At 43.9% G+C, this 26,512-nt stretch overlaps 1 protein-coding gene across 6 annotated transcripts in view; it reads right to left on the reverse strand.

Moving 5' to 3' along the window:
- Rad9a (RAD9 checkpoint clamp component A) overlaps nt 1–26,342 on the reverse strand; it is a 66,489-nt gene extending 40,147 nt beyond the window's left edge. For 3 of the 6 annotated variants that reach the window (XM_005384343.2, XM_013513943.1, XM_005384341.2), the window contains exon 1: nt 19,112–19,192. Coding sequence is in view for 3 of the 6 variants with exons in the window: in XM_013513940.1 (XP_013369394.1) it covers nt 19,112–19,274; nt 26,046–26,135 (253 nt within the window). In the remaining 3 variants the exon portion in view is untranslated. Of the gene's footprint in view, nt 1–19,111; nt 19,275–26,045 lie in introns of those variants that run through there. The other 3 variants (XM_013513940.1, XM_013513939.1, XM_013513941.1) reach the window with 3 other exon arrangements.
- Nucleotides 26,343–26,512: the final 170 nt, after the last annotated feature.

The following is a 26,512-nucleotide window of genomic DNA, read 5'->3' on the forward strand; positions in this document are numbered from 1 at the left end:
CTATTTCATAGTGTCTTGTAGGCCATGATAAGAAATAGGGATTTTGTTCTGAGTGACAGGGGAAGACACTGGAGCACTTTAAACAATGACATCATTGAACTCATGTTGTGAAAACATGACTGCAGCTGTGGGCAAAGAAACTGTGGATTTGGGGGAAGACAGGTAGCCAAGCAGCTCAGGAGACTGTTGGAATCAGCCTGGTGAGAGATGACAGTGATAGGCACTGGAGTAGGGAGATATAGCTGGTGAGAAGTGGCCAGCTGTATTTTGAAGGGAGGACTGCCTGACAAGAGCTTGCTTATCTCAATTGTGAGATTTAAGAGACAGGAACCAAGGATAATTCCACAGGTTTTGGCTTGAGCAATAGGAAGGACAATTTTTATGAGGAAGGTAGAAAGACTGTAGGAAGGGGAGGTCAGGGTGGAGATCAAGAGTTCAGTTTTGGACTTGCAAGATTTGAAGTGTCTGTGACGTGCCCCCTTGGGGATGGGCCTTCAATAGAAGACATGTAAGTGTAGCATTCTGCAGAGGCCTAGATTGGAGATCTAACCTTGGGATCTTTTAGATGGCTGTTAAAGCCATGAGAGTGCAGGAGATTACTTGAGTGAATGTAGAAACAAGAAGTGCTCTAAGGACAGCCCAAGGCCTCCTATGCTCAGGCCAGGAGAAGGCATGAAACAAAGGAGATGGGAGCAGCTGATGAGGCTAGAGAAAGATCAGGGGGGTAGAGGGGCTGGCAGGCCTGGGAAGAGGGTTTCAGGTCTCAGATGTTCCCAAAGAGGTTGGTAAAGTGCCAGTTTGAGAACAGTTTGCTGGATTTAGTCAAGCAAAGATCACGGGAGGCCTTGATAGGAACAGTCTACTGGGGCTGGGGATTTAGCTCAGTGGTACAGTGCCTGCCTGGCAAGTGCAAGGTTGTGAGTTCGATTCCTGGTACCGGAAAAAAAAAAAAAAAGAGAAAGAAAAAAGAGCAGTCTGGTGTAGTGATGGGGTAACAGACCACTGGACTGGCAGTGGAAGCAGAAATGGCATATGCCAACTCGTTCAGGGACTTTTTACTGTACAAGGCGCAGAGAACTGGAGTGGTAACTAGAAAGGTGTGGGGTTAAGGGAGGTTTTGTTGTGTCTTCTATTTTATTTATTTATTTTTTCTGGTACTGGAAATCAAACTCACGACCTCGCACTTGCCAGGCAGGCGCTGTGCCGCTGAGCTAAATTAAATCCCCAGCCCCAGTGTCTTTTAGTTTAGATGGAGGGATACCGCAGCCTAGTCATACAATGAAGAGAGTGTCCAACTGGAAGGGGGCATAATGCTGCAGAACACAAGGCAGCAGGCACAGGCGTTACGGTCAGGAAGACCAGGAACTAGGACACAGTGGAGGATGCCTGCTGTAGGTACATCCACTGTGACAGGAAGGAGGCAGAGCAGGCAGGGTAGGTGCAGGGAGGGGGACGTTTTGGGGGATGGGAATGTTTGAGAAGCAGATGTTTACCCAGAGCTTGGCCCCAAGTGGCTCTCCATGCCATCTGCTGCGCTGAACATGAGGGCATGTTATTTACTCAAGTTCTCAGAACAGTGTCATCAGGGAAGCATTAGCTGTGTTTTACAGATAAGGAAACTGAGGCTGAGAGGAAAAGTGCCTGGTTCAATCAGTAAACACCAGGGCGGGAATTCACTGCCAAGCTGTCTTCCCGCCCAGCCACCCCACACCTGTGCTCCAGATGCTTAGGATGGAGTTGCTGAGATAAGGCTTACATATGGGGAGAGTTAAAAACCCTTGTAATACAAGTGCTGCCCCAGGCAATCTAGGAGCGCCAAAGAGCCGGGCTGTGAGGGCTCGGGAAGGGAAGAATGGGCTGGGCCACAGGGACCTCCCTCACGCACTGCAGCACTGCGGAAAGGATGAGTATCTCACACTGTCTCACTGGTGCTAGCCCTGCCTCAGTTGATCTGCACCTAGTCCTGAACTCAGTGGGATCCCTGCTTCCTGGACCTTCCCACGGCACAAAGGTTGCAGACTTGACACACTGAACATTCTTATAGCTTTCTGTTTTATTTTTAAAATCTGCCAGTTTTACATTCCACTCCGTGTTATGTCTGGAGTAGGTGCTTTAACATAAAAACAGATAAAATTAGATGTGTATGTGGGGCCTATGGCTGGCTTCATCTGCCCCATGACACACCTGTCACAGCCTAGCTCATTCTGAGCAGCACTGCAGAAATACTTATAGTGAGTTTACCAAAAAGGAAATGGAAGTACACAGCGGCAAGGGCTAAGAGTGGGCAGACAGTAAATGGCATTCCAGATGGAAGACTGGCCTGAACAGTTGGCATGGGTGGCCAGGGTAAGGTATGCTGTGCACAACATGCTCTTTAGGAGGACCAGTGCCATAAAAGCTGGCGCCTGAGCATTTATATGTGTTCAGCACTGGTCTATGTGCATTTTAGTCTCACACTCAGCCCAGAAGCAGGGTCTTTTTGTGACAGGGTCTTGCTACATAGCTCAGGCTGGCCTTGAATTCATGCTGCCTCACCCTCCTGAGCTCTGGGATCACAGAGAGGCATGCAACATTACTTTCCCAATGATGTTTTTGTTTTGTTTTGTTTTGTCTTTTTGAGACAGGGTCTCGCTATGCAGTTCGGGCTGGCCTTGAACTCCCAACGACCCTCCTGCCTCAGCCTCCTGAGTGCTGGGATTACAGGTGTGCACTACCACGCCCAGCTTCCCAATGATTTTAAAGAGAAAGATCTGGGTGTGGTGGTGTGGTGGTGCACACCTGCAATCCCAGCAACTAGGAGCTAGAGGCATGAGGATCAGCAGGAGTTTAAGGCTAGCCTGGGCTTTATAGTGAGTTCAAGGCCAGCCTGAACTAAATAGGGAAACCCTGTGTCAAAAAAAAAAAAAGAGCGAGGGATGGAAGGAAAGAGGAAAGGAATGGATTTCAGGCACAAAGAAATTACATGTAGCACAGTCACACAACATGTGGGGTTTGATCCTAGAGTCTGGCTCCAGAGCCTGTGCTCTTTTGTGGGTTTGGATGAGTAGTACTAGGGAGTGAACAAGGGTGCTCTACTGTTGAGCTACATACCCAACCCCTCCTTTTTTTTTTTTTTTTTTGTCTTTTTGAGACGGAGTTTCATTTTGCAGTTCAGGCTGGCCTTGAACTCATTTTGTAGCCCAGGCTAGCCTCACATACACAGCAATCCTCCTGCCTCAGCCTGCTGAGTGCTGCGATTACAGGTAAATCCCACCATGCCCGGCCTTCCTTTCTTTTTTTTTTTTCTTCTTGAGACAGGACCTTGCCCATTTTGCCCAGCTGATCTCCAATTTGAGATCCTTCTGCCTCAGTCTCCTGAGTAGTTGGGATTACATAATGCCAATGAGGCTGGTTGAGGCCAAAAAGAGGCTCTTGAGCCTGAGCCCAAGGAGCTTAGATCAGTATCTATGGTGATGAGAATATTTTGGGGCAAGAGAGACAAGATAAAAGAAATCATCCTGGAAAATCTATCTGGGCAAGCATGAAAGAGAGACGGGGGGAGGGGGAGCGGGGAGGCGAGTAAAAGCTGCGGGCAGGAAGATATGAGAAGCTATTAAATATCTAAAACATGGGGTGCTGAGACCCTGGCTTAGCAGATACAATGAGAAGGTTAAGGAATAGTAAGAGATGGTGAAAAGCAAGCTGTCATGACTTGTGTCTGGGAAGGAAAGGGTGGGGGAGCATCAAATCTGACTGATTTTGAGCCTGGATGGGTTAGAGAATGCTGATGCTGTGCATGGGCAGACAAAACAGAAACTGGGAGGGGGAGTCAGGCTCAATTTTACACATGCTTAGTTTGAGACGATGACAGGATACCCAAATGAAAACATCTGGAGTGCAATACAAACAGCTCAAGTTCAGCAGAGAGAGTGGCATCCCAGGGGCAGCAGGGAATCACCTGCACAGAAGTGATCTGTGAGCCCAGCATGAGACAGTAACAAGAGACAGGAAGGTGCTTGGGAAAAATTCTCTCTGGAAGAAGGTGAAAAAAGATCCATTCAAGCAGAAGGGAGAGGGGTCACAGTGGCAGGAGAACCAAGGTGGAGCAGTGCCACAGAGGGTGACAGAGGACTTTCGATTTGGCCATTGAAGCAAGAGGCTGTAGAGCTATCTAGGCAGATACCCTTAGGAGGAACGTAAAAGGGATGGGATGGCCGGCCTTACTTCCATACCCCTAGGTCCCCTTTCTTCTGTCTTCCTGGTTTTGTGGTTCTTTCTGGGATCTCTGGCTGTCATGGTAACCAGCAGGGCCACATCTGTCTATGTGGGCTATACTAGTCCCTTCTTTACGGACTCAGATGCGGCAGCATTTATCCATGCTCAGACAAACTCACAGACAGCTTGAAGGTTTAAGGAGCTAACTTAACCAAGAAACTAAGATAAACACCAGACTGTCTTTTCACTGTGGGTTTTGTAGAAGTTGAGCATTTTTATGGTTGGTAAAATGTTACCTCTATACAAGTATTCACTCCTTTCTTTTTATCAAAAGTTAATTTTAATCTCACTGTGCAACATTATCTTGCTTCTTTGTAACACTGTATGGCCTGACACTCCTTTGTATGACAAGTAGATATCCAATGGACATTGAACTGATAGTTCTGTAAGGTACAAAACTCTTGTTAACTTTAGAAGGTAATTTAGTTTCCTTGTTGGGAATTCATTGAAGACATACCACTTCCCTGAAGAGAACAGACTAGGTACATATAAGAATGAGGCTGATTTTAGGGTTCTGCCATCTGAGATCCTTTACAAGGCACTAGTGTTTATTTTTAAGAAATGTCTTAAGTCACGTTAAATCACAAATAGTATTTTTTAATAGGAAAAAATCTGTGATGCTTATGTGATAAATATAAATAAATGGTATATGAAAAAGTTAAGCTATTTGAAAACATGACTATATTAGACAGGAATTTGTATTTTCATTTCTGTACCATATACATATAACAGGATTACAAAAAAGTTGAAACATTAGTTGTTCCAAGACAACACTGACTAGTCTACATTTTGATGTATATGAACTAAATCAGGGTGAACCAACAGTAACACTAAGTTAAGAGTTTATTAACTAAAGGATAATATTCCTAAGGTATTTTAAATATTTGGTCAGTTGATGGTTTTCTTTTTTTTTTTGAGACACGGTCTCACTATGCAGTTCAGGCTGAACTTGAGCTCACTTTGTAGCCCAGGCTGGTCTCGAACTCACAACAATCCTCCTGCCTCAGCCTCCTGAGTGCTGGGATTACAGACATGTGCCACCACGCCTGGCTGATGGTTCTCAATAAGTGGATTTCTTCTTATGTTTTAAAATTTTATGAGTATGAGAAAATGACAATGCCAGTGCTTGTGTGTGACATGCATTGTATGTTTTGACCTCTCAGTTGTTTTCATCTGTACATAAAATACTTGAATTATTTAAAAGGAAAAAAAAAAAAGAAACTAAGGTAAACTAGGGAATGGAAGAAGTTTTTGAATTGGTCTAGAAACTGAGGAAAGCAACATCAGTTCCAGCTTGAGGTAGATTTGGAACAATACTGCATCACGGATTTAGGAGATTTTTTTCTTTTTCTTTTTCTTTTTGTCTTTTTGAGACAGGGTCTCGCTATGCAGTTCAGGCTAGCCTTGAGCTCACTTTGTAGCCCAGGCTGTTCTCGAACTCACAACGATCCTCCTGCCTCAGGCTCCCAAGTGCTGGGATTACAGGCGTGAGCCACCATGCCTGGCCTGATTTTTTTCTTTTTAATGGCAATACCTGGGACTGAATCCAAGGCCTTCACGCTGAGCAACACCCCTAGCTCTTTTTTTTTTCTTTTTAAAAGGGTCTTGCTAAGTTCCCCAGGCACTTGGAACTTGTGATCCTCCTATCTTAGCATTCCAAGTAGCTGGCATTATAGGTGTAAGCCACCCTGCCTGGTTTGGGATTCTTGAAATGATTCTTGGTTTTTGGTGTAGGCAGACCTCTAGTTCATCTACCTGAGTCCTAAAATAGAATACAGTAAGGCTGGGGATGTTGCTCAATGGTAGAGCACTTGATTATCACACAAGGCCTTGGGTTCTATCCCAGCACCACAAAAAGCAAACAAACACTTTGTGCTGGACCTGGCAGATGTAAATGCTGAGAACCTCAGTCCCCAGTAGAGGGTCAGCTATACAGCAGGCACTCAGAACTGATCTTCCTCTTCCGACTTCACTCATACCTACCTTTTGGCCTGTTAGTACTGTCTAGCCTGTGAGAATCCTTATATGAAAGTCGTGAGGGTCAGTTAGTCCTAAACTTGGTGAAACCTGAGCTCTATCTGAGTCAGTTCTCTATAGAGGTTGCAAGATGAAGAGATGAAGTCATCTTTTCCTGAGGACTTCTCACCAAAGCAAGCATCCATGCTGACAAAATCAGAAGCAGGCCCTTTTCCATTTCGTGTCTCAAAGCCTGAGCCTCACCAGGCCACTGTATTGAGTGCATGTCTGAGGTCCTCTGAGGCACAGAGTAGACAAACATCACATCTACCATTCAGAGGACTGCCCAGCCCATTTCTATATGTGCTCTCAAAGGACTCTGGCCAGGATTTCATCACAGTCCCACAACATTGGAGTATAAACCTGTACAAATCCAAGTACATGCACACATCCCCTTCCATCCATATCTAGTAGTTCATCCTACAGATACATTTGTATGTGGAAAATAACATGTAAGGCTATCAGTTATAGTACTCTTTGTAATAGCAAAAAGTATAAACAGCCTAAAAGACTACCAATAAGGGAATGGTAAAGTAAGGTTTAGTAACCAATGGACACTGTTATGGTTTATGTCCAGATGTTCCCCAAAGCCTCATGCAGTCGTGGGAATGGGCTTCTACAGTTTGTGATTAATTCATGGTCCAATGCTGGGTTATGAATGTGAATGCTACACCCACCTGAGGGTGGGCAGCCTACATACAATATAAGGGACAGAAAAAGTCTTCTCTCATGCTCCTCCCTTTTTGCTTTTGTTGCTGTTTTCTGCTGCCATGAACTGCTGCCCCTCAGTCATGTGCCACCCTGCCTTGGAGCCAGCTGATTATGGACTGAAACCTCCACAAACTTAACTAAATAAACCTTTTCCTCTTTTAATCTCTGGTGTTGGATATTTTGTCTAAGCAATGAGAGAAAAGTAACCAAGGCAAAATTTGGTACTAGGAGTGGGGCCATTGCCGTGACTATATCTGACCATGTGGTTCAAGAAATTTTGGGAATGGCTTATGGGAAGAGTTTGAAAAGGTTCGGATCATAGTATATATATATATATATTTTTTTTTGGTTTTTTGGGTTTTTTTTCTGGTACCGGGAATCGAACTCATAACTTTGAGCTTGCCAGGCAAGCGCTGTGCCGCTGAGCTAAATCCCCAGCCCCTGGAAAGGTTCCGCGATGTCACCTGAAACAGTACAGCTGGAATGCCTCAGGCTGTTCTATATGGGAGATTCTGGTCAGAGCTCAGAAGACCAGAAGGCTGACAGAAATCCTGCCAGTAAAGTCCAGGCTTGGGAGGTTTCTGCTGAGAAGGACTGCATGGGCTGCTGGCTCCAGACAACATGTATTATGGTTTAGCAGAAAGTTTGTCTGCACTTTGCTTGTATCCACAGATTTTGCCTGAGACTGAGATTAAGGGCAGAGGACTAATTAATCTGGCAGAAGAAATTTCAAGGCAGTCTAATGTTGGGGTAGGGCCATGGCTATTGTGGGGGGTGCTTTTAGCCAGATTCATCTTGAGAATCAAAAGCAAAGAGCCCAGCAGGATGACTTAAAATGGGTTGTGAGTTTGGCCCGAAAAGAAGCTCCAGTAAATTTGAGGACTGCAAAGATAGAGCAGAGGAAATCTTGAATGCTGCGAAGGAACAGGAGAATAGAAAAGATGGCCTGAGGGCATCACAAGAAGGAGCAGTACCCCACCCTTTGCAGCCTCAAAGTTGCAAAAGTGAAAGACTTTACTTTCAGGAGAAATCTGCAGAGCACCCTGTTCCAGAATAGTGGCAGACACGCCATGTTCCAGAATGGTGATGGCAGCCACACCAGGTTCCAGAATGGCAGTAGCATTGAGAATTTGTTCCTCAGAATTGGATTCAGAATGTCCAGCAATCCAGGCACTCGACCCCTACAGTCAAGTGAGAGGGAAGTTTGGCTACTGCTCCAGGTGGCAGCAGACCTTATCAGCATCCATGAGGTGCTGGTTTTAGGTGCATGCAGAATGCAAGAGTTATGGGGTTAAGGCAGCTTCCACCCCAATTTCAGAAGGCTTGGAAGGCCAGGCAGTGTGCCCCTGAGAGGGCAGTGTGTGAAGCTGTGAAACAGAAGCCAAAGATGCAGTGAAGACTCTAGAAGTTTGGAAAAGCCAGGAACGTGGATCATCTAAGGAAAGTTTCAGGGAAAGAGCAAAGCAAGCCTATGAGAGAAGCCACTGGAGCTACAACCACCAGAAGAACTGTAGGGGTGAAGCCACACAAGGCCTTTAGAGCACACAACTTAACACAAATTGCTTTGGATGTTTCATATGAAACTACAGGACTTAATGTTTGTCCTGCTGACTCTGAACTTACTTTGGTCCTAATGTTTGTATCCCCCGTTTGTTCCTTTTGGAATAGAAATGTCTATCTTGTGCCACTGAATGTCAGAGGTGTTTTCATTTGTGTAGGGGCTCACAGCTAAGAGTTTGCCTTACATCTCGGAGACTCTGAAACTTGAAATTTTCAGCAATGCTGAAACTGTTAGGACTTTGGCAACTCTTAGAGATGCACTAAATGTCTTTTGCGTAAAGAAATGTGCATGAGTCTTTTGGAAGCCAGGGGCAGAATGTTATGGTTTGTGTCTAGATGCCCCCTGCTAAAGCCTCATGCAGTCATGGGGGCGGGCTTCTAAAATTTGTGATTGATTCATGGTCCAGTGCTGGGCTTATGGTGTCAGTGCTACACCCACCCTAGGGTGAGTAGCCTACATACAATATAAGGGACAGGAAGAGTCTTCTCTCATGCTCCTCCCTTTTTGCTTTTGCTTCTTTTGCTGTTTTCCACCACCTGAACTGTTGCCCCTCAGCCATGTGCCACCCTGCCTTCGAGCCAGGTGATTATGGACTGAAATCTCCATAAACTGTGAGTTAAATAAACCTTTTCTTCCATTCATCTTGGGTGTTGGGTATTTTGTCTAAGCAATGAGAGAAAAGTAACCAAGACAGACACAGTTCTGGGCAAGCAAGGCATGGTGATGTATCCCTGTATTCCGAGTATTTCCTGAGGCAGAAAGTTTGAGGTCAGCCTGGGCTACACTGTGAGTTTAAAATCAGCCTGAACTGCATAGCTAAACTTTATCATAAAAAATCAAGACAAACAAACAAAACAAAAAAATACTGTGCAAATGTTCCAGGAAGTTCTTCACGTATTGGTGTAGATTGTAAGCTGATTTCTAAAATACACAGTTAAGTTGGAAAAAAAAGATCTACAAAACAGTGTAAATATGCTATTTGGGGGAAATATGTGTGTGTAGGTCCAGGGACATAGTTCAGTGATAGAACACGTGTTTACCATGTGAGACCTCTGGGTTTGATCGTTGGCAGTGTGCACACATACATGCATGCCATGCATACAAATGTATGTTATTTGCTGGGATTATGCACACAGTACTGTATTGTGCATCTGAAAAGGCACCCAAGAAAGTGATACCATTAGTTATCTTTGAGAAGAAGCTAACTTAAAAAAAAAAAAAAGAGGAACTAAGATATATCATGTACAGGTACAAATTCCCCACAATGAATGTGATCATTATGCATATCTAAATTGTCCTGAAACTTAATTATAGATTTTTTTTTAAAAAAGAGAAGAAAGTAACCTGGTGGCTTAGAAATCAGGAACAAGAAAATTTTTTATTGAGTAGTGAATTTTGCACCATGTAACTGTATCATCTATTCAGTAACCAATCAGTAAGAGCCGGGCATGGTGGCACATACCTATAATCTTGGCAGGGAGGCTCAGGCAAGCTTGCCATGAGTTTGAGCCCAGCCTGAACTATATAGTAAGGCCCTACCTCAAAAAAACAATCAGTCAGAAACAATTCTTACCATGTCCAGCTGATGTATCTAACAAATATTAAAAATAACGAAAACAATTCCGCTAAGAATAAAAGGCTATTGTACCACATAATTCACTGGCTTTGTGGTTATCTTGGATTTGCAGATCTGCACTCTTTGTATAGCAGTCACTGAGAGGGAAGGGTCCTCTACCTGTGTGTGGTAGGAAGGCTCAGTAGAGCACTGACCCTGTGACTCAACAATCCCACTTCTGGGAATTTACCACAAAGATTCACTTTTACAAGCACAAAACAACAGACACAAGCATACTTACAATGACATTATTTGTAATAGCAATATTAGAAACAACCTGCCCAGAAGAGACTGACTAGATAATCCACCCAGGGGAACACTGTATAGCTATAGAGAAAAAAAAAAAAAGAAAGTTTCCAATTAGCTGAGGTGGAGTGATTTTAAGGATAAATTATTAAATATGTAGTATACTTCCTTTGTATACTACCATGTTGCGTATATATCTGAAAAAAGAAATAACAGTTAGTATAAACTAGAAATGAGTAAGTGTTTACTGTTGGGGTAGAGAAGGATGAGGGGAAGAGCATGCAAATGAGCTGTCTCTAAGTGTATTTTAAAATACAGTTCAACTCTTGAACCACATGTTTTACATATTAGGGACATTATATCAAAATATGTTTGTTTGATGCCAGGGGTTGAACCCAGGGGCCCACGCATGCTAGGGTGCCCTTGAACTTGTGTTTCTTTTGTTTCTTTTGCTGTTTTCCACCACCTGAACTGTTGCCCCTCAGCCATGTGCCACCCTGCCTTGGAGCCAGCTGATTATGGACTGAAATGTTGTGTATATATTTTGTGTTCCACAGGAACACAGCCTTCCAAATAGCTGGGATTAAAACCATGCAATACCTGGCTAAAACAGATTTAAAAAAAAATACAGATCATATGCCAGGCATGATGGTATATGCCTGTAATCCCAGTATTCAGGATGCTGAGGTATGAGGATTGTTGCCAGTTTGAGGCCAGCCTGGGCCTCATAACCTGAACTGCATAGCGAGACCTTGTCTCAAAAAAAAAAAAAATTAAATTAAAAAAACCCCAAACAGATATTGAATATAAACAGTAACAAATGAACTGGGAGTGGTGGCACACACCTGTAGGCTGAGGCAGGAAGATTCTAAGTTTGAGCACAGCCTGGGCAATGTAGCAATTTGGTTAGACCCTGCCTCAAAATAAAAAATAAAGAAAAGTGTTATTGATGTAGCTCAGTGTGATGGCCCTGGGTTCAAGTCCCAGTACCCTCCCTCACAAAAAAACAAAACAAAACAAAAACATAAATACCACAGTAACAAATTAACCTAACTATACATCAAATTGATAATATAAACACAGAAAACAAAATGTCAGAATTCAAGTAAAAGCTAGAGGTATAGCTCAATGGTAGAGCACTAGGTGGGTTCAATCTCCATCATGAAAAAAAAATTTTAAGTGCAATTTTTTTTATAGAGGTGAAGCTTTATTTTATTTTATTTTATTGATTGATTGATTGATTGATTTTTTGTCTTTTTGAGACAGGGTCTCGCTATGCAGTTCAGGGTTGACCTTGACCTCACTTTGTAACCCAGGCTGCCCTTGAACTTGCAACGATCCTCCTACCTCAGCCTCCTGAGTGCTGGGATTACAGGCATGCACCACCATGCCCAGCTTGGTTTATTTTATTTAAAAAAATAAAAATCCAGAGTGGGTAAAAGGAAACAAAAGGAAATCTAGCCAGTGCGGAGTTGTGAGGGGCAAATTAAGCACATTTTGGAGAAAACAGGGAAGCAAAAGTACAGCACATGCTCCCACTTCATGTGAAAAAAAATTTTTTTTCTGCCTTGGAAAAAATACAAAGATTGTACAATCATGATAAAAAACCCTCTCCAAAGAAATTCTCATCTGCTCTTAGGTGAGAGGGAAGAAACCTCAAGTAAATTTTGGATATTGTTCATATACTTCCTAAAAACAAAAGAACTAAAAACAAAACAAAACAAAATGCCAGGCATAGTGGCACATGCATGTAATCCCAGTATTTAGGAGGCTGAGGTAGGAGGATTGCTATGAGTTTGAGTCCAGCATGGGCTACAGAGTGAGTTCAAAGGCTATCTGAACTATATAGTGAGACCCTGTTTCAGAAAAATAAGTAAATAAATAAAAGAAACACTAAATAAGGGGCTGGGGATTTAGCTCAGCGGCACAGCGCCTGCTTGGCAAGTGTAAGGTTGTGAGTTCGATTCCCGGTACCAGAGAATAACCAAAAAAAAAAAAAGAAACACTAAATAATACTGAACTTTTCTTAGGTTTGTTGTTGACAATAGCATTGGGATAGTAACTTCGAAACTGTTTTTCTATTTTTGTATTAAGGATAGAAAAAACGAATAGATACAGAAACGCTGTGGACCACAGTACACTATAGAAAATGAAGAAAGTCTATGGAATAGGGAGGTGAGGAAAAATTCTCAAGTGTTGGATCTGAATTGGAGATGTCAATACACAGACTATAAAAAATCAACTTTATTAAGGTATAATTTATCTATGATAAAATTCTGGATTTTAAGCACACAGTTTTGATAAATGCATACACCACTGTAACCACCAGTCCTTTTAAGATTCAAAACAGTGATGGTGAACCTTTTAGGGCTTTCAATGATACAAACAGCCTGCTGTGGCATGCACGCCATAAATAGGTTTCCCACCACTGATCTAGAACACTCCCACAGTCTCCTTGGCTCCCAATCCCCCTAGCTCCCATCTTACACAATTTCGTTTCTATGATCAAAGATCTGTTTTGCTTGCTCTACTTTGTATCAACGCTACCATGCAGCAGGTCTGCCCCTTGCTCTCAATCTGTGACACTCACCAGGTTGCGCACCAGACGCTTCATTCTTCTGGGGGCCAGAAGGGGTAGGAACAGAAGAGTGTAGTTACAGTGAAGAGGGATGGGGACAGGGTGGCAGCCAGGAGAGGGGTGCTGCAGGGAACCTTCTGCAAGAATTAAACCACAAAAAAGCTGGAAGGGAGTGTTGAGGAAAGGAAAGAGAGAAAGCAGATGGGAAGAAACAGCTCCTAATAGCAGCCTGGTAAGTAGACAAGAGTAATATAGGGCTGGTTTGGAGAGTGAGGTTAAATTAAACACAAAGGGCTTGTGCTTCTATGACCAGACAACTAGAGGCTTGTGAGGTTTCTTGCTTTTTCTCTCTTCCTCTCTTTCTCTCTTTCTCTCTTCCTCTCTTTTTCTCTTTCTCTCTTTCTCTCTTTTTCTCTTTCTCTCTCTCTTTCTTTCTTTCTTTCTTTCTTTTTCTTTCTTCCTTTCTTTCTTTCTTTCTTTCTTTCTTTCTTTCTTTCTTTCTTTCTTTCTTTCCTTCCTTCCTTCCTTCCTTCCTTCCTTCCTTCCTTCTTTCTTTCTTTCCATTCTTTCTTTTCTTTTCTTTTCTTTTTTCCTTTTTTGAGACAGGGCCTCACTATGCAGCTCAGGCTGGCCTTGAGCTCACTTTGTAGCCCAGGCTGGTCTCAAACTCAGAACAATCCTCCTGCCTCAGACTCCTGAGTGCTGGGATTACAGGTGTGCACCACCACACCCGGCCTCAGTGAGGTTTCTGCTACCCAGGTCCCAGTCAGGGTTGAAGGATACCACAGATTAGATGGCTTAAACAACAGAAATTAATTTTCTCACAATTCTGGGGAAGTCCAAGATCAAGGTATTGGTAGGGTTGACTCTTTTTAAGAGCTATGAAGAAAAAAAAGATCTGTTCTAGCTCTCTGTGTAGGTGGCTTTTAAATTGCCATCTCTATATCCTCTTTGTGCTGGGGATACAGCTCAGCAGCATAGTGCCTGCCTGACAAGCACGAGGTTATAAGTTCAATTCCAAGGACCTTTAAAAAAAAAAAACAGAAGCTATCTATATCCTCTTTGCTCTGTACATGTCCATGAGCACAAATATTTTCTTCTTTTCAGGACATTGGTCAGTATTGGATTTAGGGTCTACCTCATCACATTTTTAACTTAATACTTCTGTAAGATTCTATCTCCAAATATAGACACATTCTGAGATACTTTAGGATTTTAATATACTTCTTTTCTTCCTTTTTTGGTGCTGGGGATTGAACCCAGGGCTTTGTGCATGCTAAGAATGTGGTTTAGCATTGAGCTATATACCCTCAGTTCCTAACATACAAAATTTTGAGGGGAGGGATGGGACATAATGACATAATGTAGTCTATAACAAAGTTTATTACTTTGTTGTTTGTTTTCTATTTATCCCATTTTTTTTTGCTTTTTTCCTGCATTCTTTTGAGGAATTGACTATAAGCAATATGTTTACAAGTAATTCCATATTCAATATATAATTATATCTTTCAAGATATAATTATATATCAAATTATATATATAGAATATAAGTAGTATTATATTTTATTTCTTCTATTTGATTTTTAGCTATACCTCTTTATTTTACCTAGAAATTATGATATCCATCACTAATTTGTCAGAGATGAATTGTACTTCTTGACATTTCACAAATGTAAGGAATTTAATCATACAATTTTATTTACTCCTCCACTTTGTACTATTATTATAGAATTCACTCCTCCAGATGTCATGAACTATATTTTACACTAGCAGTACTTTTGCTGTAAACAGTCATTTGTCTTCCATGGGAATAGAGAAAAGAAAAAAGCTATTCTCTTCTATTTATTCAGATATTATCATTTCTGTGGCTCTTCATTCTTTCCAACAGACCTAAGTTTCCTAATTTCTTCTCAGCCTGAATAACTTCAGCATTTCTCACAGTGCAAGACTGCTGAAAATAAATTCCTTCATCTTTCTAAAAACGTCTTTTTTTTTTTTCCAGTACCGGGAATCGAACTCACAACCTCGCACTTTCCGGGCAGGCGCTGTGCCGCTGAGCTAAATCCCTAGCCCCCTTTTTTGTCTTTTTTGAGACAGGGTCTCACTCTGCAATTCAGGCTGGCCTTGAGCTTACTTTGTAGCCCATGCTGGTCTCGAACTCGCAACGATCCTCCTGCCTCAGCCTCCCAAGCGTTGGGATTATAGGAGTGTGCCATCACGCCCGGCCTAAAAAGTCTTTATTTTTCCCTTGTTTTGAAAGATATTTTCACTGAATATAGAACTCTTAGCTGAAATTCTTTTCCTGTTAGCATGTTAAAAGGTAATACCATTGTTAGTGGCCCTTTCTTCTGCCAAGCCCTTTTTAAATCTTATTTTAAGCTTATCCAGTGGATTTTTATTTTCAGGTATTGCCCTTTTCAGTACTGGTCTGTTTCTTTCTTTCTTTCTTTCTTTCTTTCTTTCTTTCTTTCTTTCTTTCTTTCTTTCTCTTTCTCTCTCTCTCTCTCTTTTAGAGGGGAGGGGTACTGGCTATTGAACCCAAGGTCTTTACACTGAGCTCTATGCCTAGCCCCTTTTATTCTTTATTTTGGGCCAAGGTCTTGCTAAATTGTCTAGGCTGGGCTTGAACTTGCAATTCTCTTCCCTCAGTCTCCCAAGGTGCTGAGATTATAGGTGTGTTACTGGGCCCAATTTGGAATTTTTTTTTTTTGAAGGCAGGGTCCTACTTTGTAGTTCAGCCAAGCCTTGAACTCACTATGTAGCCCAGTCCGGACTCAAACTCACAGCAATACTCCTGCCTCAGCCTCCCAACTGGTGGCACTACAGGTGTGTGCCACCACGCCCAGCCTGGAATTTCTTTGTTTGTTTGTTTGTTTGTTTGTTTGTTTTTCTTCCCTTACCAAGAATCGGGAATCAAACTCATGACCTTGCACTTGCCAGGCAGGTGCTGTGCCGCTGAGCTAAATCCCCAGCCCCTGGAATTTCTTTTTGATCATCACAGTTTCAATTTCTTTCCGGAGATTCCCGTTAGGACTACCATATTTTCCCTTAATCCCTTAATCATATCTAGAGTAGCTGCTATAAGGGGACTGTCTACTAATTTCAATATCTGGATCATTTAAGGGTATGCTTCCACTGACCACTTTTTTCCTAGTTATGGGCCATATTTTTCTCCTTCCTTGAATAACTAGTAATTTTTTGTGGTATGCTGGACTTGTCTGGATAATACTTTCTTTTAAGGAACATTGAGGGTTTTTTGTTTTGTTTTGCTTTGCTTTTTGTGCCAGGAATTGAGGACACAATTCAGTTTTGTTTTTTGTTTGTTTTTGAGACAGGGTCTCACTATGCAGTTCAGGCTCGCTTTGAGATCACTTTGTAGCCCAGGCTGGTCTGGAGCTCACAATGATCCTCCTGCCTCAGTCTCCCGAGTGCTGGGATTACAGGTGTGCACCACCATGGCCGGTTGTGCCAGGAATGGAACTCAGGACCTTGCACTTGATAGGTGGTGGCTGTGCTCCTGAGCTACTTCCCCAGCCCTCATTAATCCAATTTTTAAGATTTGGTTTTAGGCCAGGTTGAGAGTAGGCCTCACTCTGTAGAAGACATTAACAAAGAACTGATCCCTATAATGAGCTGGATAGTAAATAATTTCAGGCTATCTGGTCTGTATCACTATGGTGTACAATCAGACATTGATAATATGTAAACAAATACTACCATATTCCACCTGTGGTGGGCCAGACTGCTCTAGTCACTGTCCTCTCCTACGGCACGGTCTTACTGGTGTCTCAGCCCAATGTCCAGGATATTAATGAAGCATTTCCACTCTGGTGAGGCCAGAACTCAAACTCTCCCAATGCTGTGTGAACTTTAGTTTCTCCACTCCATTCCTAGCCCTGCAGCAGCAGTAGCAGCTGCAACAACAACTCTGCTAGCCTCACATAGTCTCACCATGCATGTGTGCTGCCCAACCCTCAGCTAGGGATTGGTAGAGAACCCACATGCAGACCCCAGGCATCTTCCCTGTGCATAGTGCCTATCTCTCTGACCCTCTGTCTTGCCATTTGCACCCATCTTGGGAGCCCTCATCATTGAGCTCTGCCCGACCAGCACAACAGAACTGTTGTATTCTGCTTGGGCTCCCTCTCCATCCTGTGGTCAGCAAATTGTCTCCAGGCAGAGATTTGAGGCCAGAGTTAATGTAGGGCTCATTTCAAGTATTTTTCTCTCAATAGTCAGTTCTGCCCATTGTTTTGTTTTGGAGACAGGGTCTTAATATGTAGTTCAGGCTGGACTTGAACTCACTATGGAGCCCAGGCATAGCCTCAAACTCCCAGGGATCCTCCTGCCTCAGCCTCCTAAGTGCTAGGAATATATGCATGCACCACCACGCCCAGCCCAGCTCTGCTTTGATGAAATCTAATAACAATCCGTGTATATTTTAGCCAGTTTTATAGTTGCATACAATGAGAGGGCTCTGTCACAGCAGCAGGGAGGGTAGGATGGAAGAGATGACTAAATAGAGCTAAGGAGGAGACTAAGGATGAGCAGGATGGCCATGCAGACCAGTGGGAGCTGTCAGCAAATTGTGCTGAGGTGACGGCCTATGGTCCTTGCTCTGAGCCAGCCCTACCCACCACACAGGACCCAGGTGGGGCCAATCTGTGCTTACCATCTTGGGCATCCCACAGATCCCAAAATAAACCTATCTGTTGCTCCCAAACTGCTTACTCTGTCCAGTGGCACTCAGTCTACCTCCCAAAGTCCCATCTCTGTGCTGAAAAGAGCTTCAGGTTGGTGGAGCGGGGACCTTCTCAGGACACAGAATTAGCCCAGTATAGGAGCATGTGGGAAGAAGAGGTCATCAGCCCCCGGAGAGAGCTGGAGGGTGCAGGTGGGGGAACCACAGTGAGAGGGAGCTGTGGAAAAGGATGCTGGTCCTCCTAGGGTGGGAGTCAGTCTGCCAAACCAAGAGATGTGCTGCCTGGGAGACAGGCAGCTACTGTCCTGGGTAGAACCACTCAGCTCCAAGTCTCCTCAAGCTAGCGGAGGATAAAGCACGTAGGATGCATATCATCAGCTTCCTGTCCTCACCCTACCCTCTTTCACCTAAACCTGCCCTAGCCTTCCCAACTGCCTCTGGCTTCAGTTAGGCCAGCAGGTGGGAGATCTCTGACCTACTTTAGCCTGAGCTTGTATCTCATTGTGCCCTTTCCTGTCACATTCACCTCTATACCTATACCTCCATGGTTCCCTGAGCTCTGCCAGGGGTGTCAAGAGTAAGGTGTAGCATTATTACCCACGCCAATCTCACCAGGCAAACTTTTGCTAACTCCTCCTCACCTAGTGGGGGAACAGCTTTCCTATTCTTGGTCCTTAGCCCAGATACAGAACTCTCAAAAGTATCCCAGCTATCCAGGAAATCTATCTAGGTGAGGGCAAACCTGGCAGAGCCAAGGGGAGGGGCCTTTGATCTTAGGTAGGACCCATCTCCATGGGAACAAGTTGGCACCTAGCAAGGGCATGAGAGTGAGAGAGTCCTTTAACCTGTCTGGTGACAGAGAGTCACTGGGTTGCGTTGGAAAGTTGATTCTGGCTGAAACAGATACGAAGAAAAGGATATTCTAGGGTAGTAGAGGACTGTGACCTCCTCAGTGAGCAAATGGCATCCCTTCAGAGATAATGGAGGCAGGAATGATTGCTAGTATCAATGCCATCATTTAGCTCTTTGACCCATAACCTAAGAACTCAGACTCTCTTATGGAAAAGTGAAAGTCACAATACAAGACCTTCCTGCTATTGCTGAGATCACACATAAGTGGTAGTGCTTGGTAAATGGTAAAGGACCAGGGGCTGGGAATTTAGCTCAGCAGCAAAAGCGCCTGCCTGGCATGTGCAAGGTCGTGAGTTCAGTTCCCGGTACAGGAAAAAAACAAAAAAAAATTTAAAAAATTTAAAAAATTTTTAAAAAATGGTAAAGGACCAATATGCCCCAGGCGCCAGTTGACATAGGCTTCCACAGTAGTCAATGAATTGTCATAACTTCCTCTTAGGTACCAGGCTTGGAGTTAACAGGTTTCTCATGGCACTTAGCTGCAAAAGAGTCCTGACAAGCCCTCCAGGCACTTACCTGAGTCAGTGGAGTGGCAGTAAATTGAAGAGGCAGGATGAAACGCAAGAGCAGGGCTCCAAGTATGAGTATGAGCTGTTGGAGAAGGGTAAAAGCTCGCTTTGACTCTTGTCTCCAGAAAAAGCAGCATGTATGGCCCCTGAGGTCCTGCACCATCCCATATCTAAAGACAAAAAATACAGTCAGTTGTGCTCTATTCCCTCCCTGGTTGTACCCACCTACCCTCCCCTCAGCTTCCTTGCTTTGAGGGCAACTGCATCTGCAGCGAGGACTCATTGGAATCTAGACCTTTGATGAATTAAATAGGCTTTGTCCTCAATCTCCTGTACTTATATCTCCTCAAGAGACAGCTCTATCTGTGATCCTGATGTAGGCCTCTCTTCCACGGGTTATTGCACGTGTGTCTCTGAGGGCTCCCCTTCAGTGCTAGCTCCTGAGCAGGACTGGACAAGGGCAGGACCCCAAAAATCAGTTTTAAGATGCATCTACTGAGCCAACTTCATTTCTTTGCAGCAGCTGCAGGTCTTGGTAATTCACTGGCATGGTGGATATAGCTTCCCACTTCCAGGTGGGTCACTGATGAGAAAGAAATGTCATTGGAGCTGGGCATGGTGGCACATGCCTATAATCCCAGCAGCTGGGAGGCTGAGGCAAGAGGATTAACATGAGTTTGAGGCCAGCCTGAGCTACATAGTGAATTCAATGATTTTTTTTTTCAGTACTGGGAATCGAACTCACGACCTTGTGCTTGCCAGCCAGGTGCTGTGCCACTGAGCTAAATCCTCTACATAGTGAATTCAAAGTCAGCCTGAACTACACAGTGAGACCCTGTCTCAAAAAAAATAATGTCGCTGGGGAGGAGTGGGCCATAGAAAAGGAGAGACAAGAATAAACACCAGAGCATAAGGAGTATCCATTATTGGTCCTCAAGACTGCTTAATGACCTTAGGCTTCTGTTTCCTCCTCTTATGGTTCATCCTCTCAGCTCAAGGAAAGAGGCTCACAGACCCTCCTTGCCGTTTATACGATCTTGTTCATTAAGCTCTCTTTGGCTGGTACTGTACTAAACAGACCAACAATCTGGATTTACCTTGTAATCATCTGTTTATTCACATTCTTATGCTACAGAAGTGGCATAAAGAGGCATGTGAGTCTAGTAAAAGGGGCTAGGGTAGTACAGAGACCCAGCTGGTTCTTCTCTGTGGAGTCACAGCCCTAACTTACTCACTAGTATGTACCATGTGCCAATCATGTGGCAAGAAGGAAGCAAAAACTGGGTGTGGTGATGCATACCTGTAATTTCAGCACTCAGGAAACTGAGGCAGGAGGATTGTTGCGAGTTCGAGGCCAGCCTGGGCTACAAAGTGAGCTCAAGGCCAGCCTGAACTGCATAGCGAGACCCTGTCTAAAAAAAAAAAAAAAAAAAAAAAGGAAGCAAAGCACTGATCTAAACCCAGTTCCTATCTTCTAGGATCTTACCCACTCAGTGTTACAGACACTTCTCCATGCATCTCAATAGTGCAGGAAGGGTGCTCTGAATATCTTCTTCCTCCTTGGCTTATGAACATTTTCCATGTGCTCTGGGAGGCTCAAATGACTCAGCAGTGGCCTCTCCTGCTTCTGAATCTCCGTAACAGAGTCATCTGGACTTCTCCAATGATATATCATTTTCTACTTGAATTATATGTGTTTAGTACACATAATCGATCTTCTCTACCAGAACTTATGTTTCTTAAAACATTTTTTTACATGTTTGCAACACACAATAAATACATCCAGCAAGGGGAGTTGGTACATATACATATCATGTCTTAGTTCTTTTTATTTTCCATCCTCTTCCTCCATCCTTAGATCCCCTTCCCATCTGCCAAAGGTCTACCTCGCTGCTTATCATCTATAAAGATTGTTTTATATATCTGTAACCATTAATGGCGATATGCCAACTTCATTGGATTAAGAAATGCCTTGCAGATTAGTAAAGCATGCTGCAGGGTGTGTCTGGGTGGGTCGTGGAGGTGTGACTTTGGATAGGCTATGGTCCCTCTCCACTTCCTCTCTAGCATTGTTCCCCTGCTCTGCTTCTCGGCTGCCACAAACTAAACAGCTTTGCTGTGTGCTGCAGTCGGGGTCTACAACGAAAAAAATTTAGTACAAGACACATAAATTATAAGTTTATTTTGTAGTAGTCAACCAAAGAGTCAAGTACAAAGGAGTGCAGGGAATCTGACCACACACTAACGACAAAAAGAATCCAGCTGAGGACCTGGACCTCACGGCAATGTCCTGCGTAAGTCCAGCTAAAGACCTAGAGCCCATCACAATGCCCCCCACAAGTCCATCTGGAGGTCAAAAGCCCACAACAATGTCTCATGCAAGCCTGTTTCAAGGATGTGTGCTGGGAAAGCCCCCAAGATCAGAGGTAGAAGCTAGAAAGTCTGTGCCAGCGGGACAAAGGATCTGTGCCAGCAGGACGAAGGATCTGTGCCAGCAGGCTGAGGGATCTGCACTGTAGCCAGGAAGCAACGTTCAAAGTAAGAACCAGACCTCCCCCAAAAGTACTACAGCCATTCTCAATGACAACAAGGTCCTGAGCTCCTCCAAAGATGAGAATAGTCAAATTCATATCAAGAAAGCAAACATGACAAGCTCCTCCAGGAGAACTAACAGCTCCAAGAGAGCTAACAGCTCCCTAACAGCACCACTTCTTTTCCAGTTCTTTTTATTTTGTTTGCAACAATCCTCAGGTGGGCCTTCCACACCCAGCACTTCATTGATTCAGTTCAGCTGGGTGTTACAAGTTGACCACCAGTTGTCAATCCACCACACTGTGTTACACCCTTCCCCAGTGAGGTTTTTTACTGTGAATGACGCCTCTGAAACCCTGAGCTAAATTAAACTTTCTTCCCTTAAATCGTAGGTGTCAGGTATTGTGTCTCAGAGATGGGAAAGCTAATACATCCTTCTATCTTTCAGATACCCCACACAGTGCCACACACATGATAGGAGCTCAAAAGTGCTCATGGAACAGTTTTTACATAAAAATGCTTGTAGGACAAAGAAAGGCTTGTTTGTGAAGCTACAAAGGTCCCAGATTAAAAGAAATATATTCAACATGCAGCTGTTTTGTATGTGCTCACATCCTTTACAAATTTTCTTTCTTTTTGGCTTTTTGAGACAGGGTCTTAATATGTAGTACAGGCTAGGCTGGCCTTGAACTCGCAGTGATCCTTCTGCCTTAGCCTCCCAAGTGCTGGGATTACAGGCATGTGCCACCACACGCGGCTTCCTCTAGAAATCTTAAGGGAAAGTATCTTCCCCACTAAATGCTGTTGGGTTTTGCATCCTCCCTAGATGCTGCATGATAATGATATAGCACAGCTGAAGGAGCAGATACACTGGCCTTGAGTATCCAACCTTGGGTGAGAACATTCCAGCTTCCTTATCAAAACTATCCTATAAAACTGTCCTGCCTGTGAGAATAGATTTGCCTAGAAATAAAGTGACTTCAAATTTTAGGAAAAGGAGCTGGCCATGGTGGCACATGCCTGTAATCCCAGGATTTGGGAGGGTGAGGCAGAAGGACTGCCTTGAGGGCCAATCTGAACTACCGAGTGAAATCCTGTCTCAAATAAATAAACAGAAGGGCTAAGGAATTTTTTTTTTTTTTTTTGTCTTTTTGAGGCAGGGTCTTGCTTTACAGTTCAGGTTGGCCTTGAGCTCACTTTGTAGCCCAGGTTGGTCTTGAACTTGCAACGATCCTCCTGCCTCAGCCTCCTGAGTGCTGGTATTACAGGCATGCGCTACCACACCTGGCAAGGAATTTTTTAATACAATAACATTACCAGAAATCTAGGTAGTACTTACTATACGCAGACACTGGGCTAAAACTGTACTGTATTTCCAGGACAATAAGATTTAATCAGAAAATAGGCCCTAGCATGATTTTTCAGAATGCTTGTAATAGAAGCCCTACCCCAAAATAAGCCCTACTTAAGGTCATCAACCAGACACATTTAGTATGTCTGTTGCAGCACATGGCAGATGATTGAATTATAAAATAATATTAATATATAGTGAAATATAAATAACATTGACATTTTACTTAACCCACAGTTACTTGTTTTAGTTTCATATGTACTACTCATGTGTTCTTAGGACCCATAAATTTAATTTTTTCATAAAACCAAAAAACATTTATGCTGAATTTTTATTTGTAAATACATAAGTATTTGCAACATAAAAAAATTAATTTTCAAAAAACTTAGAATAAAATTTCTTATAGCACTGATCACAAAGCATCATATTGAATAGCATTTTTTCTGTCCTCACTCCTGGGGCATATGGTACATCTTTTTCTTTTGCTTTTGTCACTAGGTTGTCTGGGCTCTTCTATAACAGGAATGTCCATTCCCAGGATTTTTTTTTTTTTTTTTTTAGGGTTTCACTATGCAGTTCAGGCTGGTCTTGAACTCACTAGATAGCCTAGGCCCTTTAACTTGTAGTGATCCTCCTGCCTCAGCCTCCCAAGTGTTGGGATTATAGGCATGTGCCATCATGCCCAGCATTCCCAGGATTTCTGCTATAACTTTCCATACTTTTATGGGCACTTTTTAAGCAATGTCTCCCCCCTACCCCGCTACTGGGAATCAAACTTATAACCTCGCACTTACCAGGCAGGCACTGTGACGCTGAGCTAAATCCCCAGACCCTTATGGGCACTTTTTAAAATACTCATTCTGGATCACATTTTTAAAAATGCATTGGATCCTCAGGACCCATTTGCAGTAGCTGTGGGTTAAATGGTAATATAAATTATAAGCAGGAATTTATAAATACCCAAGCCTGTTCCTTTGGACTAAAGGTAAACATCTATGTAAACATATGAACTCAAGACTTATTGCCAAATGACCAATCAGAGTACAGACACAGGGCCAGGGATATAGCTCAGTGGCACAGTGCCTGCCTAGCAAGCATGAGTTCTTGAGTTTGATTCCTGGTACAAAACAAAAAATAAAATAAAATAAAGAACAGTACAGACATAAGAATAAAGTGCACACTTGATAACATATAGGCACAGTTATGTCTAATAATTCAATATGACATGTGTTACAACAGATATACTTAATGTACTTGTGTGAAATAAAGAAATGTTTTCTAAATTTTGGTTCCTGCAATTATTTTTGTCCTTTTAGTGGAACTTTGTGTGTGTGTGTGTGTGTGTGTGTGTGTGTGTGTGTTTGAGACAGGGTTTCACTATGCAGTTCCGGATGGCTTCAAGCTAGCAGCAATCCTGTGTCTGCTTCCCAAGTGCTGAGATCACAGGTATCCACCACGAGGCCCGGCTTATCATTCTTTTTTTTTTCAGCTTATCATTCTTAACTTATCATTTTTGTTGCCATTCCTGTCTCATAGGTCTTCAATTAACACTTAATTTAATGAAACTTTGAAGCCTACCCTACAAGGGGTTGTAACTCGAAGAATTCATGGGATAAAATCACTGACAGCCGTGTTGCCAATGCACTACCGGCTATGTGGACAAGAAATGCTCATTTAAGAAGAGCTCTATTTTGGAATGCTGAGGCAGCAGGATCACCATGAATTTGAGGCCAGCCTAGACTACATAGTAAGACCCTTTCTCAAACAAACAAACATTCCCCCACAAACAAAACAAGAGAGCTCTATTGCTAGACATGAGAGATTAAGGCCAATAGTTCTACAGAAAATGGAGCTGCAAGAATTTCAGGCTGGAATTCGGAGTTTGGAGGGTTATGACGATTTTCCAGAAGATGACATGACTGTATTTGAAGAAACGTATATTTTTGTAAATGAAAAAGTAAGACATCCCCTAAAAATAAGCCCTATTCCGTCTTTTGGAGCAAAAATTAATATAACACCTGGTTTTATTTTGGGGGAAACACAGTACATGTATTGTCTAACTTAACACTTAAGGCTGGTCCTAGTGGCACATGCCTGTAACCGCACCACTTGGGAGGCTGGGGCAGGAGGGTCGCTGCAACTTCAAGGCCAGCCTGGGCTACATAGCATGCCCCTGTCTCAAAATAAACTCCAAAAAAACCCGAAGTGGTATTATTTGGGGGTTTGTTTGTTTTTTTTTTCTGTACCAGAAATCAAACTCAGGGCCTCGCGCCTGATAGGCAGGCACTGCACTGCTGAGTGACATCCCCTTCCCTAAGGTGGCATTATTGTTATCCCCAGTTCTGAGGAAACGGAGGCCCAGGAGGCGTAAAAGCTAGCTGAAGTCACAAACCCGTCTCTGACTCTACATCCCAAGCTGAGATTCTTGTTCAAAGTCATCCCAGTTTTTTTTCTTTCTCCTTGTATTTGATATGTAACGAGGGGGAATAAACCCAGGTGTAGGTAAGTAAGGTATACCCACTGAAGGTATCTTAGGATCATCTCCTTAAGCCCTTTATTTTCCCGAGTAGAGAATTTGGGCTCAGGGAGACGGAGGGATTTCCTCTCTGGGTCACACAGAAGCAACAGAATTCTGAATCTCCGCGACAGCACTGCAACGGGCACGAGAAATTCCAGTCCAGGCCCCATTCTGCGTGTGGGGTGGGTGGCACCGAAGCCCAGAGGCGCAGGGGGCTGCCCCGGGTCTGCGGTCGTCAGAGGCGGAGTCGGGTCCCGCCCCAGGCGAGCTCCTCGCCCTGCCCGACGCTTCCTCCACGTTCACCCGCGGCGCGAACGGTTCCCGCCGGCTGCCCGCGCTCGACCTACGCCCTCGGACAGTACCTGTCGTAGGCCGCGAGGGGCCGGAGCCAAACACTGGCCTCGCCCACCCGCGCCGACCCGGGCCCCTGCAGCTCAGAGCGCCGCGGCCCCAGGAACGCGCGGACACCGCGAAGAGCTCGGGAGGAAGGGCCAGCGTCCCCTCAAGCCCCCTATTTTGCCCCCTCAGTGGTCTGCAGACCTGGTCATAGCGCCTGTGCACCTCAAAAGGAGTAACACCGGATCTCTCGGCGGAGTCCAGGGGCCGGGACTCTAGGGGAGAGGTTCCCATGGAAACAAGAGGAAGCCCTTTGCGCCTGCGCGGCTGCGCTAGACACTCTGGGAAATGTGGTTTTGGAGTTGTCACCCGGAGGCCCAAAGAACGAACGCAAGATGGCGCCCGAGCGTCGCGGTGGCTTCCCACGAGCCTGGTTCTGCAGATCCTGGGTGCTGCCCTGCCAAGAAGGCCCGAAAGGTAGTTTTTCTGGGCAGCCGTGGCTCTGAGGCGTCTGGGGTGCAGGATAAGGGGTCAGAGGCTCAGTGTCTTCAGCGCGTTTGATTTTGCTGTTTAAAAACGGCCTAACGGGGCTGAGGATTTAGCTTAGCGGCACAGCGCCTGCCTGGCAAGCCCAAGATCGTGAGTTCAATTCCCGGTACCGGAAAAAAAAA

The sequence above is a fragment of the Chinchilla lanigera genome, unplaced genomic scaffold, assembly GCF_000276665.1.
Source record: "Chinchilla lanigera isolate Chin_1 unplaced genomic scaffold, ChiLan1.0 scaffold00021, whole genome shotgun sequence".
NCBI classification, from domain to species: Eukaryota; Metazoa; Chordata; class Mammalia; order Rodentia; family Chinchillidae; genus Chinchilla; species Chinchilla lanigera.